General features: G+C 41.5%; 1 protein-coding gene across 3 annotated transcripts in view; it reads left to right on the top strand.

The window, feature by feature from the left end:
- The first annotated feature begins 3,214 nt into the window (after positions 1–3,214).
- RNF216 (ring finger protein 216) overlaps positions 3,215–25,880 on the top strand; it is a 121,258-nt gene continuing 98,592 nt past the window's right edge. The window contains exons 1-5 of one of the 3 annotated variants that reach the window (XM_052659983.1): positions 3,215–3,345; positions 11,875–11,996; positions 18,491–18,624; positions 22,079–22,762; positions 23,708–23,784. In XM_052659983.1, the coding sequence (XP_052515943.1) occupies positions 11,930–11,996; positions 18,491–18,624; positions 22,079–22,762; positions 23,708–23,784 (962 nt within the window). In that variant the 5' untranslated portion in view covers positions 3,215–3,345; positions 11,875–11,929. Of the gene's footprint in view, positions 3,346–11,874; positions 11,997–18,490; positions 18,625–21,907; positions 22,763–23,707; positions 23,785–25,880 lie in introns of those variants that run through there. The other 2 variants (XM_052659975.1, XM_052659992.1) reach the window with 2 other exon arrangements.

The raw sequence follows: 25,880 nt of genomic DNA, 5'->3' as shown, positions 1-25,880 counted from the left end.
GTGATCCACACAGCCAAAGACTTTGGCATAGTCAATAAAACAGAAGTAGATGTTTTTTTCTGGAACTCTCTTGCTTTTTCGATGATCCAGCAGATGTTGGCAATTTGATCTCTGGTTCCTCTACCTTTTCTAAATCCAGCTTGAACGTCTGGAAGTTCACAGTTCACATACTGTTGAAGCCTGGCTTGGAGAATTTTGAGCATTGCTTTGCTAGCGTGTGAGGTGAGTGCAATTGTGCAGTAGTTTGAGCATTCTTTGGCATTGCCTTTCTTTGGGATTGGAATGAAAACTGACCTTTTCCAGTCCTGTGGCCACTGCTGAGTTTTCCAAATATGCTGGCATATTGAGTGCAGCACTTTCACAGCATCATCTTTTAGGATTTGAACTAGCTCCACTGGAATTCCATCACCTCCACTACCTTTGTTTGTAGTGATGATTCCTAAGGCCCACTTGACTTCGCATTCCAGGATGTCTGGCTCTAGGTGAGTGATCATACCATCATGATTATCTGGGTCGTGAAGATCTTTTTTGTACAGTTCTTCTGTGTATTCTTGCCACCTCTTCTTAATATCTTCTGCTTTTCTTTGCATGAACTGTTCCCTTGGTATCTCTAATTTTCTTGAGGAGATCTCTAGTCTTTCCCATTCTATTGTTTTCCTCTATTTCTCTGCATTGATCACTGAGGAAGGCTTTCTTATCTCTTCTTGCTATTCTTTGGAACTCTGCATTCAAATGGGTATATCTTTCCTTTTCTCCTTTGCCTTTCGCTTCTCTTCTTTTCACAGCTATTTGTAAGGCCTCCTCAGACAGCCATTTTCCCTTTTGGCATTTCTTTTTCTTGAGGATGGTCTTGATCCCTGCCTCCTGTAGTGTCACGAACCTCCATCCATAGTTCTTCAGGCTATCAGATCTAACCCCTTGAATCTATTTCTCACTTCTACTGTATAATCATAAGGGATTTGATTTAGGTCATACCTGAATGGTCTAGTGGTTCTCCCTACTGTCTTCAATTTAAGACTGAATTTGGCAATGAGGAGTTCATGATCTGAGCCACAGTCAGTTTCCGGTCTTGTTTTTTGTTGATGGTATAGAGCTTCTCCATCTTTGACTGCAAAGCATATAGTTACACCCTAGGCTTCATCATTACCAAAACTGCACCAATTTCTAAGACCTCAGCTTCAAGAATCCCTCTCTTTGACACCCTTCTATCTCTCTAGATTCTTTCTTACCTCTGCATCTATGCAAGTACCTGGACAAAGATCCACCTCCTTGCTACCTGGCCTCACTTTAAGTTTATAATCCCAGAACTCCAGACCAGCAACCCTTTGCAGTTGCTATCATTTCATTCTCTCATCGTTTTCTTTCACAAACCTCCAAGACCCTCTCTCTGACCTCACTCTTAGCTAACGGCTCTCCTTCTGGTTTTTCTGAAATTCAGTTGTATTGTGTTGAATCTCTGAGGAGCGTTTGGCATTGTTGATAACTCCCTTCTCCTCGGGACACTTTCTTTCTCTAGCCTTGGGATACCACTCTCTTCTGTGTTTCATCCTCCCGTACTGCTCTTTCCTTCTTGACATCCTCCTCCAGATCCTAAATGTTAGGTGACCCTGGCCTCCCTCAGCTGTCCTCTCTTCTCTATCTACACTCATTCCCCGGGTATAAGTATAGCCAGTCCTGAGGGTTTATATATTATCTGTATCTTAGTAAATCCCAATTTAAGTCCTCAGCCTCTGAGTTCTTATCTTTCTGAAGCTACAGATTCATAGATCTATTTGCCTACTGACAAAGCTAGGGTCTAGTTTGCAATGTAACGTGCAGAAACACATTCACTTCTCCCTACTCCAGCCAAAATCTGTTCCTCCTGATTTTTCCCATGTTTGTGAATGGCATCACCATTCACCCAGCTGCACAAGCCAAAAACCTGCAGTTATCCTCAGTTCCTTTCATTCTCTCTGTCTACATCCAATCCATCAACAAATTTTTTTTACATTAAAAACAATCCCTAATCCGACCATTCTCATCACGTCCTCCTCGGCGGTGCTGATCCAAGTCACCATCTCTCATCGTTTAGAACCTGCGACAGCTTCATAACTGGTGTTCCTGATTCTGCTCTAACCTTTCTACGGTCTAGGTCCAAAGAGCCACCAGAGTGCTTTTGGAAAACGCCAGCAAATCAACTCACACCCGTCCCCAGTTCCCCAGCAGCTTTCCATCACACTTAAAATCCAAATGCATTTTAAGACCGTCTACTATTTGGCTCCTAACCAGCTTGCCAAGCCCATTCCCTAGCACTCCGTCTCACTGCTTTGCAGCCACCGGGCATCACCCTGTTTTTCTAACACTCCAGGCATATTCACAATCTCAGGGCTTTGCTCTTGCTATACCCTCTGCTTGGAGCGCTTTCTTCAGGTGGTCGCCATGGCCCATTCCCTCACTTGATTTAGACCACACTATTATCTCCATCGCAGCTTCCCTGGTGGCTCAGCTGGAAAGAATCCGCCTGCCAATGCAGGAAGTGTGGGTTCGATCCCCGGGTGGGAAAGATCCCCTGGAGAAGGAAATGGCAACCCATTCCACTATGCTTGCCTGGGAAATCCCACAGACAGAGGAGCTTGGTGGGCTACAGTCCTTGGGGTCACAACAGTCGGATACAACTTAGTTAGTAAACAACAATTATCCCCATCACTCTATCCTTTTCTCTGCTTTTTCATCTGTGTGTGTGCGTGTTTCCGAACACTTCCAGCCTGAGCCAGTATTTTAACTGGTTCGTTAGTTCACCAGTTATTGACTTGTCCACTGAAATACAAGTTTCATGAGAACAGGGATCTTCTGTACTGCTTTTGCTCCAATTCCCAGGACAGTGCCTGGCACACAGGAAGCCCTCTGCAAATATGTTCCGTGAATGATTTACCAAAGCCAATGGGTGCAAGCAAATGCAGATCCAGGAGATTTCCACGTTCACCCGCTTCACGCTCTGGAGCTGAAAACCCCAGAGTGATAGTGACACCTCACGGGGCTCCCTTCGTCCTCCCGCCTAGTGGCGAAGTCAAGACTCAGCCCACGGCGAGCCGGGACGAAGGACAGGAGTCCCTCTCTATGGTCTTACTCCCCAGACCCCTCCTCCCTAGCCCCCTGCGTGCCTCTATGGTTCTTCCTGTCATTAGTCGGGAGGGGGCGCTGTGCGCAGGCGCGCGGTGACGCCTCGGCAAGGCCGGAAGGAGCGCAGCGGCGGCCTCGGCGGCGGCGGCGGCGGCAACCAGGCAGTCGCGGCCGCTCCTGCTGACTGGAAACCGCGGCGACAGAAGAGCCAGAGCCTGCCTCGCGAGCCGGCGAGTCGAGTGGCGAGTAAGTATCGGCCGCGGCTCCCCGGCCGGCTCTGTGGGGCGAGTGGCGTCTTCACCGGGCGCCTCCATTAAGCCGGGGGTGGGGGCGGGGGCTCGACCGTGAAGGGCCCCGGGGGGGGGGGGGGGGCGCGGGCCGGGCCGGGCGGCTGCCCCGACGCGAGCGAGCCCAGGGCCGGCTCCGGGCAGCGCCGAGCGGCTGGAGCAGCGGGGCCGGCGGCCAGGCAAGAGCGACAAAGGCACGGGCGGCCGGCGGACCCGCCGCGGGTCCCGTTACTTCGGGAAGTTTCGCGGGCCGGTCGGTGGGTCCGCCGCGCGAGGACTCGAAAGCGCCGAAAGACTCGAGTTTCCTCGGCAGCACCTCCCGGGAAGCGGTGGCCGTGGAGCGGAGCGCGGCCCGGAGCGCGCGGGGGGGCGCAGCGCCGTGACTTTGAACTCCGACGCCCCGGGGTGGGGGCGGGGGTGGAGCTGCGGGCCGCGGTCCCGGACCCTCGCGGCTCACCTCTGGAGGGGCTTCTTCCCCAGAAGGCGGCCGCTCGCTGCTGCCCACCCGCGTGAGGACTCCCCGAACCCCGGGCAGCGCAGGGAAAGCGAACCCCCGCCCCGTGTGCTCGGAGTGCTGGGCGGCGCACGAAGGCGCTGTTTCGCGTGGGTTGTGGCTCGAATGCCGCGTGGGGCGATTGTCGAAAACTTTGGGCCGCTCCGGTCTCGTGACCCAGCGCGCTGAGAGCCTTGCGGGGTCTCCGCGACGTCCGCAGGGCAGGGTGCCGACCTCAGCGAGTGGAGCGCTGTGATCAGTCGGGCTGCGTCGTGAGGAGCGCCTGGAGGGGGCTGGGCTTAGGCTTTTTGATACCACGAGAAGATGGCTTGCGCGGCTGGAAGAGGGCACGGCCGCGTTCAGAATGCTGGCCGGCAGGAAGACCGCGGAGAAACGGCCTTGCTCCGTTAGGGTTTTTTTTTTTTTTTTTTTGCAGAAGTCGTTTATAGTAGCTGGGAGTAGGAAGTGGCTGGATTTAAGGAAATAGCTCGAGAGCCTGGGGCTCTGGAGTCTTTCGGAGCTCCCTGTTAACGTAAATAGAGGCTTTATAGTTTCCTCCTGAAGGCAGGCAGCAACTACAGAAAGAGAAGAAGCCTTGCAGCCCGTTTGGAGAAGTGTAATGAAGGAAGTTGAGCTATGAGTCTGGAAGACTGAAAGTTTATGAAATAGGGTGGATGAGAGAGCCTGTGCTCATGTTAATGAGTATTTACAGTGTTCTAGGCTGTGGTAAGAGCTTTACAGACGTCATAATTTTCTTTAGCTAGATACTGTTCTAAGGATTTTCCGTATATTAACTCTGAATCCTCGATAACATGGCTTTTGTCGTCCCTTATTTTCAAGAGGGAGAAAATGAGGTGCTGAAAAAAATAACTTACCTTGTAAGAGTCTAAGCTGGGACTTGAACCCAGTTTGGCTCCAGAGTTCATACTCCTAATTATCCTGCTATACTTGTGAATATTCAAGAAGTTCTGACGTATTTACTTTTGCCGGGCTGTATGCCGTGTCCTGAGGCTTTGGAAATGAAATGCACAAGAGTCCTACCTTCTTGGGGCTTCCCTGGTGGCTCAGACAGTAAAGAATCTGCCTGCAGTACAGGAGACTGGGTTTCGATCCCTGGGTCGGAAAGATTCCCCGGAGAAGGAAATGGCAACCCACTCAAGCGTTCTTGCCTGGAGAATCCCATTAACAGAGGAGCCTGGTGGGCTACAGTCCATGGGGTCGCAAAGAGTCGAATATGACTGAGGAACTAACAGGTTAACTTTCAGTTCCCTGCCTTCTTGGAACTGTTTTTAGCAAAGGAGGTGGATGTTAAGCATAGCTTCCTAAATATTTTATTGTGGTAGTACTTGGAAGGAGTGAGAGACATATGAACAAACACTAGTCTGGAAAGGTTTTTCTCTGAGAAGTGAAATTTTAAGATGGGGAACTGAAGAATAAATAGAATTAATTTGGTCAAAGAGAGGCAGAGAGAAGAACCTGAAGTTTCACAGCAATAGGACCTGAGCCGTGGTTTCTGGAGAATGGTGAATAGGGGAATAAGAATGAGGTGGGGCTGGCTGTGTCAGCAAGGTCATGTGAGGCAGGGTTTCATAGGCCATGGTAAGGATTTTGGTTCTGCCATGAAGAGATTTGTGGTTTAAAAAACAAAAATTCCGTGCTATATGAAAATTCATTGGGGGGTACAACTTGTAGACAGTGTTGGGATAGAATGGGCAGGATGTCATGAGTTAACGGAGGATTCAACTTTAAAAATAGCGTTGAAAACATTGATTTCTTCTTTGTGGACTGGGGATATGCTTGCTTATCCATCCCAGTTTCCGAACCAATTTTCAGTTGACAACTGGAGAAAAAAATCTTAATGTTTTATGTTAAGCTCGTTAGCCTACCCACTGAAAAGTTTGAATAATTTCTGGTTTAAAACCTTTTGTGTTGTAAAAAGATACTGATAACAGAATTTTTAGAGCTCTTTGAAACCACTTGAACTCCAGACTAATTGTTGGCATATCATCTCTGATTATGGATGCTATTTTACCTTAGTTCCTTCATTTTGTATCTATATTGAAATTAACGTGCATTGCATTTTCTTTTTCTGAACTCATCAACTTCATTGTTCTTTCGTTATAGTATCACCATCGTCCAGTCATCTGATCTCAACATCGAGGTCAACTTTGACTCCTTGCTGCTTCTTGCCCTGATGACCAGTTACATACGAAATCCCATCGTTGCACTTTGCTGGTGGTCTGATGGTTAAGACTCCGTTGCAGGGGGTGCAGGTTCAGTCTCTGGTTAGGAAACTAAAATCCCACATGCCGTGTGCTGTGTCCTTAAAAAAAAAAAAAATCCCATTGACTCTAACCTTTATAATTAGTATCTTACGTCTTTTCCTTCCTCTGCTTGCTGTTACCTTTTACCTTTAGTTCCCACTTCACTGACTCTTGTTTACTGGGTTTTCCTGCCTCTGGATGTCTTCTGAAGTCTGTCTTACACTTTGCAGCTTGGTCGTTGTTCCTAAAGCACAACTCTGCATTCCTTCCCATTGGATTAAAAAATAAAAATTAGAGCTGTACTTCACTTTTCTGTTAGCAAACCACCTCTGAGCTTAGTGACTTAATACAACAGTTTTACTTGTTGGCAGTTTTGTGGGTAAGGAAATTGGGAAGATTTCACCTGGGACTTTTTTTTTTTTTGATTCACATGCTGTCAGCCACAGTGGCTGGGACTGGAGGATATACTTCCAGAATGACTTCTTTATTCAAATGGCTTGTCTGAGGCTGCTGGAAGACAGCCCAGCTGCCTTTCCCTCTCCATGTAGTGTCAGAGCTTTCCATGTGGTCTCTCCGGTAGGGTAGTCAGACTTCTTACCATGGTCACTCTGGGCTTCCAGAGCCCTTGATGGAAGTGCTACTGTCTTAAAACTAGGCGTGGAACTGGCAGAGCATTCAGTTTAGCTTAAATACGGCTGTCTCCCCTCAGCCTTCCCTGACTGCCTGGCCTCTCCTAACTGTCAAAGTCTTTGTCTTGCAGTAAAGACCATGCTTTGTAGATACTCAATTGTGTGCCTATTTTCTCTCACTGATGGAAGTTCTGTGAGGCAAGATCCACGTGGGATTTTCTTTGTTATTCCCCGTGATGCATAACACAGATTCTTTAAGTGTTAAGTAAATAATACCAGTTTAGTGTAGAAAAATCAAAATTTAAGGAAGCAAAAATATAAACCTACTGCTTAGAAATAACCATTAGCAACTTTTTTGTGTTGATATTGATTACATGTTAGTACAGGATTACAAAGAATGGCTATCTAAATATTAAGATGAGAAACTAGTATTTGAATGAAGAGCAGTAATCATTTATAGACATTTTTAAAAATATGCTTGGAAGTGGTTTTGTGGGGGCTGGTATAACCTGGGCATGTCAGCTTCTCCCAGCCTGGCCTGGCTCTCTTTTGCCCTCTTTTCCTTTATTACCCCAAAATCAGTGTTGCAGAAGTGACGGGCATATTTTTGGAAATTATTCTGGAAAGCAGCACCACCACAAAACCCCAGGACCGTACAGTATTACATTAGGAGCATCTGAAAGGAAAAGTGGAGGAGTGACGTGAACAGAGGAGTAAGAAGGAAATAGTTGGTTTAAGACAGACCTACGGACTCTGGTCACAGGAAAGGAAAGATGCAATTTTGACAGTAATAAAATTGTATGAGAGAACCATGGATGATTCCCATCTTTTCCTGACTTCCTTTGTTTTCCAAATTTTCTATAATGTAATTTTTTATTACACTACATTGTGTAATACTTTATAATTGACGAAGAGAATGAGAAACTGGTTGTTTTCACGTAAGCCACATTACTTGACTACTTACATATGGCTGTGATGAACAGCTCCAGTCTCTGGCAGAGGAAGTTATTTTCAGAGTCATTCGTTCATTCAACAACTGTGAAACACTGAAAGTTCACTTATGAATAAGACGGAGTCAAGGGCATATGGAGAAAACAAAATGTGAACTCTTTCTCATCATGTGTTGATTCATTCATACAAGGAAGAGAAGGGTTTAAAAAAAGATCATTAGGACAGTTGTGGGAGGTGGAAAGGAAGGAACATAGAAGTAGTACCATACAATTTTCTTAAACTCTTTCAATATTACCCACATAAGATTCTTAAAAAAAAAGAATTCTCCACTGAGTAATGAATTGATGAATACATGCTAATTTCTGGTTCTAATTTGGAAGCTTTAACTGGTATATTTGACTGTAAAGTATAATCATAAATGTATATGATGATTTGTATAATTAAAGGCAAGAAATAATTGAACTGTTCTTTCTTGAAAGGCATTTCCTATTTCTGAACTCCACTTTGGTGTCTGATCATTAAGTGAAAAGACATATATAGGTTCTTGTTACTTCCAGAGGAAAAATGAAATTTCCTAAAGAAGGAAGTAAAAGTTTTATGTGAATAGTTATAGCACTAGTGAAAAGTAGCTTGGAAGAGGAGAATAACCCCCTCCCATCCCTACCCTGGTTGGGCTGTATTATCAACCCTTAATTATTAACAAAAACTGTACATCTACTCTTCCCATTTCACAAGTCATAATAATAGTCATAATGTGGCCCTTACTGTGTGCCAGGTGCTCTACTAAACACTTTATATGTATTTAACTCAATTTCAGAACAACTGTGTTCTCATTTCATGAAGAAAGAAATTAGGCCTGAAAGATTAAGCAGTTATGCATAGTCACTGATTGACTAGTTGGTGAAACCTGGGTTCATACTTAGACAATCTGATCTGAGCCCGTATGAGAGGACTGAAGCAGTTATGCATAGTCACTGATTGACTAGTTGGTGAAACCTGGGTTCATACTTAGACAATCTGATCTGAGCCCGTATGAGAGGACTGAATGTCAGGGAGTTAAATGACCTTTACAGAGAAGCTAGTCGGGAGTAGAAATTTCATTTTCAGACTTCTCTTCTCACTGCAGCTTGGGGCCACTGTACATGCCATTCATGAGGAATCTTGCTTTTAAAGCAGCACTGGTAATCTGCTTAACTACAAACTTAACAGTCTAACCAAATTAGATATAAAATAAATCACATTTTCCTTTGTTTTCCGGTGTAAAATCGAAGGAATCTAGTTGTGGTAAAAGAAGAAATAGGAAATTTGGAATTAAGTGTTCAAAGTACTTTTTGAAAGTTGTATTGGAAAGAAAAACACTTGAATAAAGGCAGTTGAAAGTAGACAGCAGAGCTCTTTCCTTTATACTATGCCATTTGGAAATAACATCATTATTTCAGATGAGATACCTGAGCTTATGCTTGGATTTATAATTTTTAAACATTGAGGTACCTTTGTCCAGTTATAGATATCAGAAAGTTCTGTTGTAATACTTAAACACAGTCTTGCTATAAAACTGTAAGTTTTAGTTGAAAAATACTGACATTATTTGATTATCTTTTTATAGACGTCATATTATGAGAAGCCATGGTCTAGGGCCTACCTCTTTTGAAGCACGTGGTTTCTCTCAGGAAGACAAAGAAAACAAATTTTCTTAAGAAGAAAAACCTTGAGTCTGTAGGTTACAGATAGACTCTTGGAACTAAAAAGGAGCCGTAGGAGTTAAAATTGTCCCCTTTTGATTCTTACTTGATTTTCATTCTTCTGATGTCCATCAGAGTAAAGCAAGAAAATGGTTCAAAAATCAAACTACAGAAAGACTTAAATAATTCTCTCCTCTTGACCCCCAAATACTGTTTCAGAGAGGCAAACACTCTTTTTTCCCCTGATAGTGACCTTTTTCCTCTCTAACCTTGCCGTTTACCAAAAGAAAAAAGAACTTATCTGTCTGGCTGCACCAGGTCTTAGTTGTGGCATATGAGCTCTTTTAGTTGCGGCATGTGAGCTGTAGTTCCCCGAGCGGGAATTGAATCTGGACCCCCTGCGTAAGGAGCTCCGTCTTAGCCACTGGACACCACCACTCTTAATAATTTTTTGGTGACTAGAATATTTGTTTTAATGTACAGTACTTCAGTCTTTGCTTTTGCGGACAACACTTTTCCTATCCTATTTAAGATATCTTTCCATGGGGAGGGAGGCGGGGGCCCACATGTACACCCATGGCTGGTTCATGTCAACATATGTCGAAAACCACCACAGTGCTGCTGCTGCCTGCTGCTGCTGCCAAGTCGTTTCAGTCGTGTCCGACTCTGTGCGACCCCGTAGACAGCAGTCTCCCAGGCTCTGCCGTCCCTGGGATTCTCCAGGCAAAAACTCTGGAGTGGGTTGCCATTTCCTTCCCCAGTGCATGAAAGTGAAAAGCGAAATTGAAGTAGCTCAGTTGTGGCCGACTCTTAGCGACCCCATGGATTGCAACCTACCAGGCTCCTTCATCCATTGGATTTTCCAGGCAAGAGTACTGGAGTCGGCCCACCACAATGTTGTAAAGTAATTAGCCTCCAATTAAAATAAATTATTATTCTAAAAAAGATATCTTTCCCAGCTCTGATTCTTGAAGGTATTTTATGTTATCTTCCAGAAAGTTTATTTTAGCTTACCATTTAAATCAGCAGTTCACATAAAAATTATTTTGTCTAAGACATAAAGATGAGGTCTAGTTCTTTGATTTTTCCCCATCCTCCCAAAATATAGCTTTCCAGTACAGTGTCATACAGTTTAAAAATCATATGTTTACATTGCTCTGCAGGGCTGCTTCTGTCATAAATGTCCACATGTGAACAAATCTGTGTCTGGACTCTGTTCCATTGGTCTTCTTTTGCCAATACTACATTGTCTTAATTACTGTAGCTTTATAACAAGACTTAATATCTGATAGTATAAGTTCTCTGTCTTTTTGGCTATGAATGCTTTGCTGATTCTGGGGTCTTCACTTTTTCTTGTAAATTTTATAATCATCTAGTGCATATCCATGTAAAAAATCTGAGTAAGGGTGTATTAAACGTGTACACCAGTTTGGGGAGAACTGACATCTTTGCATAATCAAGCATTCCAGCCCGTGCATGTGGTATGTCTCTTCCTTTATTTGCTCCTTACTTTCCCTCAGTGGTGGTTTACAGTTTCTGTGAGAGATGGAATAGTTCATCCATGCCACAGATAGCAGGATATCCTTCTTTTCTGTAGCTGAATATTACTCCATTTTCTTTACCCATTCATCTGTCATTGGACACTTAGGTCGTCTGCATGCCTTCACTGGTGTAAATAGTGCTGCGGTGATCATGGCAGTGTAGGGGTCTTCAAACCAGTGGTTTCATTTCCTTCAGTTACACACCCAGAAGTGGAATCGCAGGATCATGTGGTAGTTCTGTTTTAAAATTCTGAGGAACTTCCATGCTATTTTCCATAGTGTCTATTCCAGTTATAATCCTACCAACAGTGTAGAGTGTTCCTTTTTTCCGTATCCTGCTAGCATTATCTCTCATCTTTTTGAATGAATGATAGTCATTCAACAGGCAGAGGTGTTTTTGATTTGCCTTTCACTGATGTATAGTAATGTTGAGCGCTTTTTAATATACCTGTTAGCCATTTGAATATCTTAATTTGAGATATTGGATTATTTATTATTTTTGCCATTGAGATGTACGAGTTCTTTATATAGTCTGGATTTTAGCACCTTACTAGGGGTTAGGACTTGCAAATATTTTTCTCCCATTCAGTATGTTGTAGTAAATGAGTTTTTAATTTTACTTTTTAGAAAATCTTTTATTTCCTTTTATTTATTTTTTTGTTTAGTTTCACTTTTTAAAAATGTATATCCCATCTAGTCTTTGATCCTTTGTTCATCTTTTGTATCTTCTTTTGCAGGAATTTTAAAAAAATTTTAGTTTTTCCTCTTCTGTTAACTTTAGTTATTCATTCAAAAGACTGAAAAAATTTTTCTTTTTAGTGGTGTTTTCAGTTTATAAGCTGAGAATGCTATCTTGACTAGATATGTGGGAAGAGTTTTGATACTTCTTCATTCTTAATAATTTTCTTTTTCACGCCCTTTGGACTAGGTAGTCGCCATGGTTAGATATTAGCAAGCACATAGGTGTACGTCTGCGTTGGAAAATGGCAGAGGGAACCAACAGTGAAGAGGTGATTCACTTAAACAACTTCCACTGCCACCGGGGACAAGGTAAGTGTGCCCGTTTTCTCTTTCATCATTGCTTTTTCCCTTAGTCTTGTTATATCATATTTGAAATTAATCTGTTTTGCACCGTATAGAATCCAGAAATGTTTCCTTTTCAGACCTCAGAGCATCAGATTTAAATGGACTCATTAGACTAGAGTTTTGTGTTGAATGGTGACGCCTGCTGGCGTGAGTGACGCTAAAGAGTCTTCCATCACAAGAAGATTGAATCTTAAGAGAGGAGGGTGGGAACAGTGGTACTTCTCAGGTTTTGAAGGAATGGTGATTGCAGAGGAGTACAGTTCCTCTAGGGCTGTAAGTTCTGATCGTACATCAGGTGCTGCTACTGCATTTCTGGCCCCCTCATACAGGCCTAACTTCTCTTTTGCCAGAAGACTCTGGTTTAGCCTTACAGGGAATTTTAGGACATGTATTCCTTGACTTTACAGTGTTTAAAATATGGGGAAATTCATTGATTCATAAAGGGAAGGGACCCTTCATTTCTTTAAGATTTCTAAATGCATGTGAAATTTCCTATCAGATCCTGATTCACAGTTCAGTTCAGTTCAGTCGCTCAGTCGTGTCTGACTCTTTGCGACCCCATGAATCGCAGCACGCCAGGCCTCCCTGTCCATCACCATCTCCTGGAGTTCACTCAGACTCACATCCGTCGAGTCAGTGATGCCATCCAGCCATCTCATCCTCTGTCGTCCCCTTCTCCTCCTGCCCCCAATCCCTCCCAGCATCAGAGTCTTTTCCAATGAGTCAACTCTTCACATGAGGTGGCCAGAGTACTGGAGTTTCAGCTTTAGCATCATTCCTTCCAAAGAACACCCAGGACTGATCTTTAGAATGGACTGGTTGGATCTCCTTGCAGTCCAAGGGACTCTCCAGAGTCTTCTCTAACACTACAGTCCAAAAGCATCAGTTCTTTGGCGCTTAGCCTTCTTCACAGTCCAACTCCCACATCCATACATGACCACTGGAAAAACCATAGCCTTGACCAGACGGACCTTTGTTGGCAAAGTAATGTCTCTGCTTTTCAGTATGCTTCTAGGTTGGTCATAACTTTTCTTCCAAGGAGTAAGCATCTTTTGATTTCATGGCAGCAGTCACCATCTGCAGTGATTTTGGTGCCCCCCAAAATAAAGTCTGACTCTGTTTCAGCTATTTCCCCATCTCTTTCCCATGAAGTGCCATGGACCAGATGCCATGATCTTTGTTTTCTGAATGTTGAGCTTTAAGCCAACTTTTTCAGTCTCCTCTTTGACTTTCATCAAGAGGTTTTTTAGCTCTTCACTTTTCTGCCATAAGGGTGGTATCATCTGCATATCTGAGGTTATTGATATTTCTCCCGGCAATCTTGATTCCAGCTTGTGCTTCTTCCAGCCCAGCGTTTCTCATGATGTACTCTGCATATAAGTTAAATAAGCAGGGTGACAATATACAGCCTCGACGTATTCCTTTTCCTATTTGGAACCAGTCTCTTGTTCCATGTCCAGTTCACAGTTACACCTAGGCTAAAAGGAAAAAAGTTATGCTGATGAATAGGAGAAGATTATAAAGTCCATAGAAGAGGTTGTACCTTTTTTTATGTTTTGCTATTGATAGTACTTTGTATTTATGAAGACTTTTTTCCCAGCAAAAGATAAAATTTTATATATACGGCTTTCAGAGCATTTAAAAATGAGCAGGGAATTCCCCGGTGGTCTAGTGGTTTAGGACTCCATGCTTCTGCTGCAGCGGGCGCAGGTTTGGGGAACCAAGGCCCCACATGTCATGAGACACGGCCAAAGAATAAATAAATAAAATTTAGCAAAGTTTATTAAGCAGATAAAGAGAGAAAAATAAATTTGCTTAAGCTATGCAAATTATAAAAACAGAAGAAATACCAATTTTTTAAGCTATTATTAATAGTGTTTTCTAAGTTGGTAGTGATTATAGCCATAATGTGTTGTTATTTAGGAAGTTTTAAATCCTAGCTATATTTGTATATGTGATCAGTTCCATATTTTCCAAACATGCATATCAAATTAATGTTGCGGGGTGTTTTTTTTTCCTAAATTGGATCTTAAATATACTTGAACAGAGTTTCTTTAAGAACAAAAATTCTGGAAAACTACTAACTTTGGAGATATATTTTTCTGCTGAACAAACTTTATTTTGCACACATAGTGAGGATTTGTTTAGACATAGAGTTGTTTTTATTAGCTGTAGTAATAATTTCTACTGTGTCATCCCCTTAAATGTTTAAGTTTTTAAATCGTCTTTATTGAGGTATAATTTACATATAATAAGTGTATACATTTTAACTATATATATAATTCAGTGACTTTTGAAAAATGAATATACTCATATAACCACCACCTCAGTTATGATGTAGAACATATCCAGGAAGATTCCTTTATGCCCCTTTGCAGGCAGTTCTCACCCAACTCTGACCTGCTTTCTGTCACTGTACAATTTCATATAAATGGAACCATACAGTATGTACTCTTCATACTTGAATTCCTCAGCACAGCAGTTTTTTGATTCATCCATACTGTTGCATGTATCAGTAATTCAATTCTTTTTCATTGCTGAATATTATTCACATGGAAATTCTATACCCAGCGAAGGTAGGCTTAAAAATGAAGGTGAAATAAAGATTAAAAGTATAAGAATGAATAGAAGATACATTATGCAAATAGTAACCCTCAAAACAGAGCCTTTCAGTTCAGATCAGTTGCTCCGTCGTGTCTGACTCTTTGTGACTCCATAAACCGCAGCACACCAGGCCTCCCTGTCCATCACCAATTCCCGGAGTCCACCCAAACCCATGTCCATTGAGTCAATGATGCCATCCAACCATCTCATCCTCTGTTGCTGCTGTCTCTTCCTGCCATCAATCTTTCCCAGCATCAGGGTCTTTTCCAATGAGTCAGCTCTTCACATCAGGTGGCCAAAGTATTGGAGTTTCAGCCTCAACATCAGTCCTTCCAGTGAACACCCAGGACTGATCTCCTTTAGGATGGACTGATTGGATTTCCTTGCAGTCCAAGGGACTCTCAAAAGTCTTCTCCAACACCACAGTTCAAAAGCATCAATTCTTCGGTGCTCAGCTTTCTTTATAGTCCAGCTCTCACATCCATACGTGACTACTGGAAAAACCATAGCATTGACTAGACGGACCTTTGTTGGCAAAGTAATGTCTGCTTTTTAATATGCTGTCTAGGTTGATCATAACTTTCCTTCCAAGGAGTAAGTGTCTTTTAATTTCATTGCTGTAATCGCCATCTGCAGTGATTTTGGAGCCCCCCAAAATAAAGTCTGACACTGTGTCCACTGTTTCCCCATCTATTTCCCATGAAGTGATGGGACCAGATGCCATGATCTTTGTTTTCTGAATGTTGAGCTTTAAGCCAACTTTTTCACTCTCCACTTTCACTTTCATCAAGAGGCTGTTTAGTTCTTCTTTACTTTCTGCCGTAAGGGTGGTGTCATCTGCATATCTGAGATTATTGGTATTTCTCCTGGCAATCTTGATTCCAGCTTGTGCTTCTTCCAGCCCAGCGTTCCTCATGATGTACTCTGCATATAAGTGGAATAAGCAGGGTGACAGTATACAGCCTTGATGTACTCCTTTTCCTACTTGGAACCAGTCTGTTGTTCCATGTCCAGTTCTCTGACCTGCATACAGGTTTCTCAAGAGGCAGGTCAGGTGGTCTGGTATGCCCATCTCTTTCAGAATTTTCCACAGTTTATTGTGATCCACACAGTCAAAGGCTTTAAATTATCAGATAACATACACAATTCAGCCAGAAGTGTCAATAAAGATAAAAGTTTTAAAAAAGTTTAAGAGTCTGGGGAGATAAAGCAATTCTAATCTCTATATGTGTAGTAATATGATATTAAAATATACAAAGAGAAAATTGACAGAACTGAAAGGATAACTGGACAAATCCACAGTCAAAATGGGGGATTTTAGCATGTTTCTTACAATAACAGAGAGAGCAAACACACACAAACATTAGTATGAATATAGAACATTTGGAAGAACATGATCAACAAATTTGATATAATAGACATAGGAATGTTGCACCTAATGTGTTTGCCAAAATTGACCTTATTTTGAGGTACAAAATAAGTTTCAAGTTCCTACACTACTGGTGGTGGTATAAGTTGGCATAGACAATTTAGGAAGCTGTTTGACATTGTCCACTAAAACTGAACATATGCTTTCCCTGTGCCTCAGCACTTCTAGAATGTACCCAGCTGAAATGAGTATGCCAAGATAGATATACAGGAATATTCATAACAGTATTATCCACAATAGCCAAGACTGGAACCAGCCCAAATGTCAAATGTCAACAGAAAAATAAGTAACTTATTCATACATACTCATGTAGTAGATTACATACAGAGGAAACTGCATAATGCAACATCAACATCATGGGTATGTCTCAGACGGGTTATTTGCATGGAAGCCAGAAACGAGAATTTTATACTCAGAAACTGATCTGTGGCGTTAGGCTCCTAATGTGCTAGAAATGCATTTACCAGCATTGGTGATGGTCACACAGGTCATACAGGCCTTTTGTATGAATCATAAACTTTGTTCTGTTATACTTAAGGTTAAAGTATGTATTGTAAAGCTAGTATGTTTATATGTGGTATTTTGGGGAGTATCTTGTCAACCATTGGGATTCACTGTGAGGTGATAGGTTTAAAACCAACTTTTTTGCTGGGTGCCCCAGGCTTGTTGTCTGTCTTTTTTTCTGGGCCAGTTCTTCCTCAGAGGAACCTACAATTTCTGCATGTAGAATCTAAGACTGTCTGCCAGCATTCAGGGGCCAGTTAACAGAAGGCAGCAGAGTTACTCATTATGCCTGTTTCAGTGACACGCCTTTTCTCTCTTGGCCTGGTGTCTAGTGACTCTCTGTGTTGGTGACTCTTCAGAATGGACCTCCACAGGGTGGGTCTTCTGGAATGGCTAAATGAGAAACTTGGCAAATCCTCTCCCCAGAATTAACAGTAAAATTAGGATTGTCTAAAATAACCATTTAAAGACTGGAAATGAACAAAGGCGTACAATAATTGAGAATATTTTTCAAGGAAATCTGTGATTCTGCAACATGGATTAAGCTGCCTCTGGTCAGCTGACCTCTGCAGACTGTGGGTTTGAGCCTTTTCCACTCCTCTAGATTTCTTGCCTCTGAAAATCTGCTGAGAATTTTGTTTAAATCTCTTGCTAGCTATCATTTCCTTTTTTCTTCTTTGTGTCCTAAAAAGGAGGACATTTTTTACTTTCATTTTTACTTTTTACGAGCTCCTTTACTGTCATTTAAGTGGAGTTTCAAATGCAGTGGTGCTGGTCACTTGGATTCATTCTGCCAGCCCTCTGCAGTACACTTCTGCAGGCCAGTTGTTAGATACATCAGTCTGCTGTGTAGGTAGCATTGGACTTGGAATCAGACAACTTAACTGTGTGTGAAGTACTATAATAAATAGGCATTTTATGTGGGTTTTCTAAGCTAATACAGCTATTTTCAGTAGGCACTGTTGTTAGCCTTTCTTCAATGATGAGGAAATGGATGCCTAAAGAAGTAAATAATGGCATCATGCAGCTAGTATGTGGTAGAGCTGAGATTGGAATCCAGGCAGTTTTACCCTAGATCTCATGGACTTAACTAAACTGCTATCCTTGGCATCACCACAGCCCTGTTACAGGGATGAAATGAGATAATTGGTTTTATATTGCTTTTCAAATTGTTGGATACCATAAAAGTACATGAGGCATTAACCTTGAGAAAAATAATTGCGCTTTCTGAAGGAATTGTCAGTTTGTGTTATCCAGTAATTCATATCAAATGTGATCTATCTTCAGACGAATAAAAGGAGTTAGAGACCTTGGACAGAATTATTACGTCTAGATGGCTAGTTGCACTCTGGTTGTGTTTAAAAAGGAAACTAGAAAGTTTAACTTGCTTACTGTCATAGATGCTAAATGGGTATTTGACTACACCACTGAAATACATTTGCATAAATAATACTCAAGATTTATAAGTAAGATGAGCAAACTAATATCAAATATTAAGTGAAAATTTTACTGTTTCTGAGTGAGTTTTTTTCAGACCTATCAGTTTGAATAAAACAGTGTTTTATATTCCCTTGGAGGAGTAGAGATGAGATGGGAGGCCATGATTTCACTGTTTAGTTGCCAGTCAAGAAGATTTTATCAACAGATTCCTCCAGTCTAGTATAAGAAAAAGTTGATAATCTTGAGCATAGTAATTGTCAGATTTTCTCTGATGATTCCCAAAATGAATTATTGGCAAAGATCAGCACAGAAAGCTTATTTTAATGCTTAGGTGCATGTGCTGCCTGAGGAGAGAAGTTAACACTCCAGTAGCCATGAACTTGGCTTTAGGTTTGACCCTTTTCATGGCAAAGTTGAATTAAAGGACTGAATATGATTATGCCCACCTCCTGATAACAGTGTTCTCTCTGCCTGCTTTTAGACTGGATCAATCTCAGAGATGGACCCATCACCATATCTGACTCCTCTGATGAGGAAGGGGTTCCAATGCTGGTCACCCCAGCTCCTCAGCAACATGATGAAGAGGACCTGGATGATGATGTCATCCTGGCGGAAGTGAGTTTTCTGAAATTTACCATGAAGAAATATATTTCAAGTTAATAATTGATTCTTGGGACACTCAGTATTAATAGAATAGCTGCGAGTACTCTTACAGCAGTATTTAAATAATGTTGGAGTTACCTATTCTTTGAAGATTTGGTAGGATTTGCCCTAAAGGCATTTGGGCTGTTTCTTTTCATGAAGGACAGTTCTTGGAAACTGTTTCAGCTTCCTCTGTGATGATCGACGTGTCTAGATTTTCCGTTGCTTTTTATTGGTTTTTTTCACTGATACTTTTCAGTGTTTTTTTTAATGTATTTAATAGAACTAAACAAAATAGCCTGTTCTTTCTATTTACTCTACTTATTCTGAATCTATGGCTCCTCCAATTTTCCTTTTCTGTTTTAGTGTGCTTGTGGGATTTTTTGCCTTTTTTCTTGATTTGATGAGTTGACCATTATTTTCCCTCCTCTTTGCTCTTTGACCCAGTCCTGAGAACAGCTAACCACTTCTGTCTGCATAGGGCTTCCCTGGCGACTCAGATGGTAAAGAATCTGCCTGCAACGCAAGAGACGCAGGTTTGATCCCTGGGTCGGGAAGATCCCCTGGAAAAGGAAATGGCTACCCACTCCAGTATTCTTGCCTAGAGAATTCCATGGACTGTCTCTGTACATCTGCCTATTCTAGACCTTTTATATGAATGGAATCATACACTGTTTGGTCCTTCTTTCGTTTAGCATAAGTTTTCATGGTCATCTATGATGTAGCATGAATTGGTACTTCAGTTCCTTTTTTATTGCTTAATACTGTTCCGTTCTGTGGCCGTATCACATGTTGTTTCATTGATTGATGGACATTTGAGTTGCTTCTACGTTTTCACTATTATGAATGATGCTGCTGTGAACATTCATGTGGAAGTTTTCCTGTGGACATACGCCTGGAGTTGATTATATAGTTGGGTTTTGGCTAGTGGTTCTACTTAAATTAAGAAACTGAAATTTAGTGAGTGAATTCATCTAATTTTTCTTTATTAACATGACTATTATACTTTGTTCTCTCATAATGTTTAATATGCTTTACATTTTTATTGCTTAAAAAAAATAATCTTTCACTATGTTCCCTGCATCTTTGAGGTTTTGTTTTATTTATATTGGGGTCATCTGTTCTTGCTGGTGATTTGAAAGGTTTTTATCCTTAGTTGTTTTTTTTGTTTTGTTTTGTTTTTTCAGTTATTCTAGTACTTAGTTTTATACTTTCAGATGCTGTTCTTACATATGTCCTTACATGTTGATTTATCAGCTTTGAGTGTATCTTTTGATCCTCAGCTTCTCTTATTTTCCCTCCCAACTTTCAATAGTTACTGTAATTTCTACAAAACCATGATTTAAAACATGTATATTGAATAGCTAATTATTTCTTCACTCCATTGTACTCTTGCATCTCTCTCTTCTTGTTTCATTCACTGTGTGGTGCAGACTTCATCATATGTGTCACTCATCTACCACTTCTGTTTCAGTAGTTAGACATCTTCATGTGGTTGCTGTGCTGGTTGTTTTTTATTACTACTCAACTTCGAATGCATTTGAAATTTTCCTGGACCGGCTCTTTGTAGGTATTTTATGTTGGGGAAGGGCTCAGGCACTGTTCATGACTAGCAGGAATTCTTCCTATGACGGGATGTTGGGGCTGCATGGGGCGGGAAGTGTGCTTACACGCACGTATGCTTGTTTCTTTCTTACTGCCCAGCCGTGATTGCCACCTCCAGAGCAGCCCAGATCAAAGTTCTTTCTCTCCTGCCTCACTGACAGCCTACCTTCAGCAGGGACGTCTGTCTTCATTCAGTCTAACCTCCTCAGAAAATCCTTGCTGCCCGACAGTGAACAGATTCCCAGTGTTTCAAACAAGGGACTGTTGGTTTTCCCTCTGCAGGCCACACCACCTGCTTTGGAGAACTCTGCCTTTCTGAAGCTTTCTCTGCCTGCCTGAAATCTGGATGTACTTCTCCCACTGCATTTATCAGCTCCTCCTCACATATGTTGTGATTTGGGATCACAAATGTGTGTTGGTTTATTCAGAGATTTTCAGTTCTTTGTCTCATTCTCTCTGGATTGGGGTGACTTCAGAAAAGATCAGGGTCAGAGACGTCTTTATTCTGCTACCTTAAAATTTGGCATTTTACTTTTTAAATTCACAAGTAACACATGGTTGTGTTCTCTGTGGAAATTGATACAATACAGAGAAAACTAGTCTCGCTTCACCAGCCCCTTCTGCCCCAGAGATTTCCCAGAGGAACTGTTGTCACAGGCTTGGCACGTATCCTTCCAAATCTTTTTCTTTGAATTCACACATGTGTGGGTTCATGCATGTATGTATATATTCAATGTATATATACACATACATGCTTTTAGAAATGGGATGTTTATGTCTGTGTTCCATTTTTTCCCAAAGAATAGAAATCAGTCTGTGTGTGTTTTGTGGCTTTTCTTCACTTAACATTTCTTGGTGAAGTTTCCATGTCATCACATACAGAACCACCTCTCGGAGTGGGGGTGGGGGAGAGTCAGAGAGTATTTTGTAAAGCAGATAAGTAGTTTACTTAACTGCATGCTTAGGGACAAACTTCAGAATGCTTCTAGTGTTCTCTTTTTATGATGCAATCAGTGTGGCAGTGAATACCCTTATATATGCCCCCTTTGGATACATAAGGGTGTATAGGATTGATATTGAAAAGTGACATTGATAGATTACATTTTTTAAAAAATAAGCAATACCAAATTCCTCTCCTAAATTCACCAGGAAGGAGTGATAGTAAGTTTTCCCACATCTGTCCCACATTGAACACATCTGTGTTTAATGTTGTCTAACTAAAAAGCTGTTTGCCAGTCTTGGGGAGGGGGTAGAATGTCATTTTAACTTGCATTTTGCTAAATTACTGATGAGGTTTAGATTTTTTCCTTGTGCTTATTGACCGTCTCTCTCTCCTCTGCTGTGCTGTCATTCTTTCATTATTTTCTCTACTATGCAGTTACTTTTGTTTTATGGTCGCAAATGAAATTATGATTCAAACTATAAGTCAGGCTTCAATCTCTGAATGGCTGCTCTGATTGTTATAGTTACTATAGTGTGATCAGATTTCAGTATGAAGATAAATTTGAAGAATAGGTCTTATGGGCGGGGGGGGGGGGGGCTTGTTTTTGTTTCTTAACCTGTCCTACCTCAGAAGCTCAATATAATACATAAGGAAATAGACACAGGAAAAAAATTGAATTGTTATTATTAAAATTTCATTTTTTCTTAGACATACAAACCTCAGACATCACGACCCAATCTCATCAAACCAGCTGCCCAATGGCAAGATCTCAAAAGATTGGGAGAAGAAAGGCCTAAAAACTCTAGAGCAGCCTTTGAATCAGATACGAATGGCTATTTTCCCGTGTATAACAGCTCATTGTTTGGTTCTGGGACACAGGATGATTCTGAGGATGACTACGGTGAATTTCTAGATCTTGGGCCTCCTGGAGTTTCTGGATTCATGAAGCCAAGTGGCCAAACAGAAAGAGAACCTAAGCCTGGACCAAGTCACAACCAAGCAACCAATGACCTCATCAACCCCAGATCAGAGCAGAAAGTCATTATCTTAAAAGAAGGTCATCTTTTTCCAGAAGCTGATCCTTTGGACACTCAGAACCAGTCATCTGAAGAGTCAGAGACAGAGCTTTTATCCAACCTCGGAGAATCATCTGATATCCTCGATGACCAGGCCATTGAAGAAGACTGCTGGTTAGACCACCCTTACTTCCAGTCTCTGAACCAGCAGCCCCGTGAGGTACCAAGCCAGGTTGTACCTCAGGAGCGGCGTCCAGAAGCAGAGCTGGGCCCACTGCTATATCAGCATGAGCCCCGGGGATCAGCTTTTCCAAGACCGGCGTTTGCGAGACCAGAGCCCCAGCAGGATTGGATTCCAGACCCTGCTTCTCCTCGGCCTGCCCATCCTCTGGGAGAGCTTGAAGACCAGCAACTAGGAATAGATGAAGAAGAGCCAGGCCCAGCATTTCCACTAGAAGAAACTCAGGAGCCCAATTTGGAAAACCTTTGGGGGCAAGAAGCTTCTGACGTAGACCAGGAACTCATTGCACTGTTGGTGAAAGAGACAGTAAGTTTTATTTTGATAAGTAAGTCATTATACACACAAATACATTGTTTCCGTTTATTACTAAAGCATTGTGAATGTGGACTCATTTTCCTAATTTCCTAGATTTATAGACTAGAAGAAGAAAAGCTGGAGGTACAAAAATTAAATCAGAATTCCTTAATCTAGCCTTAACCCCCTCAGCGGTGCCCCCTGGGATTCTGGCTGCAGGTTGTGGGTGCCCTGGTGCTGTCATGAGTGGTCCCTACAGTTTTTAAAAAGGAATTGAGTTAACTCCAAATTCAAACCCTCAACCAAGTTTATAAGATGACCTAGAGCTGCACTGTCCAATATGATAGCCTCATTTGGCTGTTTAAATTTAAATGTCTTAAAATTAAATGAAACTTAAATTTCATTTTCAGTGGCACCAGTCAAATTTTAAGTGCTTAATAGCCACATGAGTCTGAACAGCCACCACGCTGGAAAACACGGAATAGAGCATTTCTGTCTTTATACCAAGTTGTGTTATGTACCACTGACCAAGAAGGTGAATGCAGGGCTTTGTGGGCGGCCATTTGCCTCTGAGCAGTCTTTTACTCCTTCCCTGGGTGTTTTTCATCTGGTCTGCTGGATTGTGTGCTTCTAAGGGTATATGTACACTAGAAAGTGCCATGTTCATCTTTAGGCGCCCTTTGCTCGGGCTGAGATGCTCAGTATTTACTGAAAGAGAAAAATGAATACATGGAATGGGGGCAGAGGACCAGGTGGTCTCTAGGGACCTTTTTCCATGTTCTGTGTAGACAGATAAATCTGGGCACCTAGTGTGGAATTTTAAACCAGACACAAACCTCCTTTATAGTCCTTTTCTAGCGTTTAGTCATTTTGTATACTTTTTGCTATCTGATTTTTATTGCACTTTGAAATTACTCTAGGGAATGACAAATAAATAATGTATTTATTCCTTCCTAGGAAGTAAGATTTCCTGATGTAGCAAATGGGTATGTTGAGGAAATAATTCATTTGAAGAATTACTATGATTTGAATGTGTAAGTATACTAACTGTGCCTTTTTTTTAAATTGCCATTAAAATGTACTTAACATAAAAATTTACCATTTTAATCATTTTTAGGGTTTTCTAGATGGCTTAGTGGTAGAGTCTGCCTGTCAATGCAGGAGACTCAAGAAACGCGGATTTGATCCCTTGGTTGGGAAGATCCCCTGGAGGAGGGAAAGGCAACCCACTCCAGTATTCTTGCCTGGAGACTCCCATGGACAGAGGAGCCTGGTTGGCTGCAATCTATGGGGTCCCAGAGAGCTGGACACGACTGAGCGGCTTAGCATGCGCATGCACAGCCGTGTTTAAGTGCGCAGTGCCGGGGGGGTTAAGTATGTTTATTCCATTTTTGCACAGCTGCCACGACCATCCATCTCCAGAATGTTTTCATCTTCCCAAACTGGCACTCTGTCCCCAGTCCCTCTCCTGAGCCCCTGGCAACCACTGTTTTGCTTTCTGTCTTTGTGAATTTGGCTCCTCTAGAGACCTCATGTAGGTGAAATCACACAATATTTGTCCTTTTATGGCTGGCTTATTTCAGTTAACATTATGTCTTTTTTAATCATCCTGTTGGAAGAGTTCTGATTTTAATTGTATGCAGACTGTTTTCTGGGTCTTGCAGTCGTGTGGTTATAGGATTAAGATGTTTAGTTAATTCTGAGCATTGATACTACATACGTCTTGCTTGAGGCTTCCCCAGTGGCTCAGTGGGTAAAGAATCCGCCTGCAGTGCAGGAGACAACAGGAGATGCCGGCTCCATCCCCTGGAGGAGGAACTGGCAGCCCACTCCAGCATTCTAGCCTGGGAAACCCTACGGACTGAGGAGCCTGGCGGGCTGCAGTCTGGGGTCGCACAGAGTCGGGCAAGTCTCTTTCTGCTTGTGCTCTTTCACCACCTTCTTGTCTGCAGATGTGGAACAGCTGTAAATTTGTAAAGAACAATAGACACTGAATTTAATTATATTTTCAGCTGTTTAATACAGGTTATTTTAATTAAACAATAAAGTACTCCAAGATCATATTGTGTACCGTAAAATTCAGCAGGGGTGTGAGTGGGGAGCTGGCTGCCATGACCAAGTGTAAAGGGCCTTCTCTGAGATTAGCAGCCCAGAGGAGATGGATTTTTCTGATTCGTACCAAGGCACTGTTGGTGCCATTGGTAGCCCTGTCTGTCCCCTTCATTGAGGGGCAGCCACTGCTTTCAGTTTTTTAAACCAGGTTGGAATCAAGGTTTCATAATGTATTTGTTGACCTTTTTAGCTTCTTGATCTAGTATACTCCCCACTTACGTTTTTTTGGTTACAGATTTTCCCCCCTATAATTTTTGAACATAAAAAGTGAAAAACTGTAAAATGAATACCCTATATCCACCGCCTAGTTTATTATCTGATATTCTGCTGTAAGGAAAATTTTGCTATTTTCCTCCACTTGCTTGTTTCTTGAATTACTGTAGACATGGAGGTTTTGTATAAGTGGTGTTTTATAATTAGTTTTTTTATAATTATATAAATTAAATAATTTATAATTTTTCTTTCTGATAGTGGATTATCAAAATTAATAAACTATTTTTTAGAGCAGTTTTAAAGTCATGACAAAATTGAACAGAAATCACTACAATTTTACAGTGAAAAATATCTCCTAGATGTCCACTAAACTAAAAAATAATTAATTTTTTTTAATGTACCTTTTTAGTTCTTGGAATGAAAACATACTTTTTTTCAGAGCAAATACACTTTTGGATTTTTAATGAAGTAATGTTAAGTAAAAAGTACTTTTCATTGTTTTCTTCATGGTGTTGATCACCTTTAATTAAAAATTATTGTATTGAATTTTCCTCTTGATTAATTTTTCTCCTCTTTGTTATTCTCCTTGTTCATAGTTTCACTGATGTTCTGATAAGTGTTATTCTACATTATTCCATATAGTAGTTTCCTTTTTTAAAATTACACTCTAGATCCTGAAACCCTTAAGTTTGGAATCAGGGATTATAAATAGATTCATGATGCTTGAAACATATTTCCAAATAGCTTTCCAGTGGTCTGTGCTCACTCGCTCAGTTGTGTCTGACTCTTTTAGTAAATTTTAAAG

Source organism: Budorcas taxicolor, chromosome 2 (assembly GCF_023091745.1).
Source record: "Budorcas taxicolor isolate Tak-1 chromosome 2, Takin1.1, whole genome shotgun sequence".
Classification (NCBI taxonomy): domain Eukaryota; kingdom Metazoa; phylum Chordata; class Mammalia; order Artiodactyla; family Bovidae; genus Budorcas; species Budorcas taxicolor.
The sequence above is the reverse complement of the archived record's forward strand: the minus strand, read 5'-3'. Positions and strand labels throughout refer to the sequence as shown.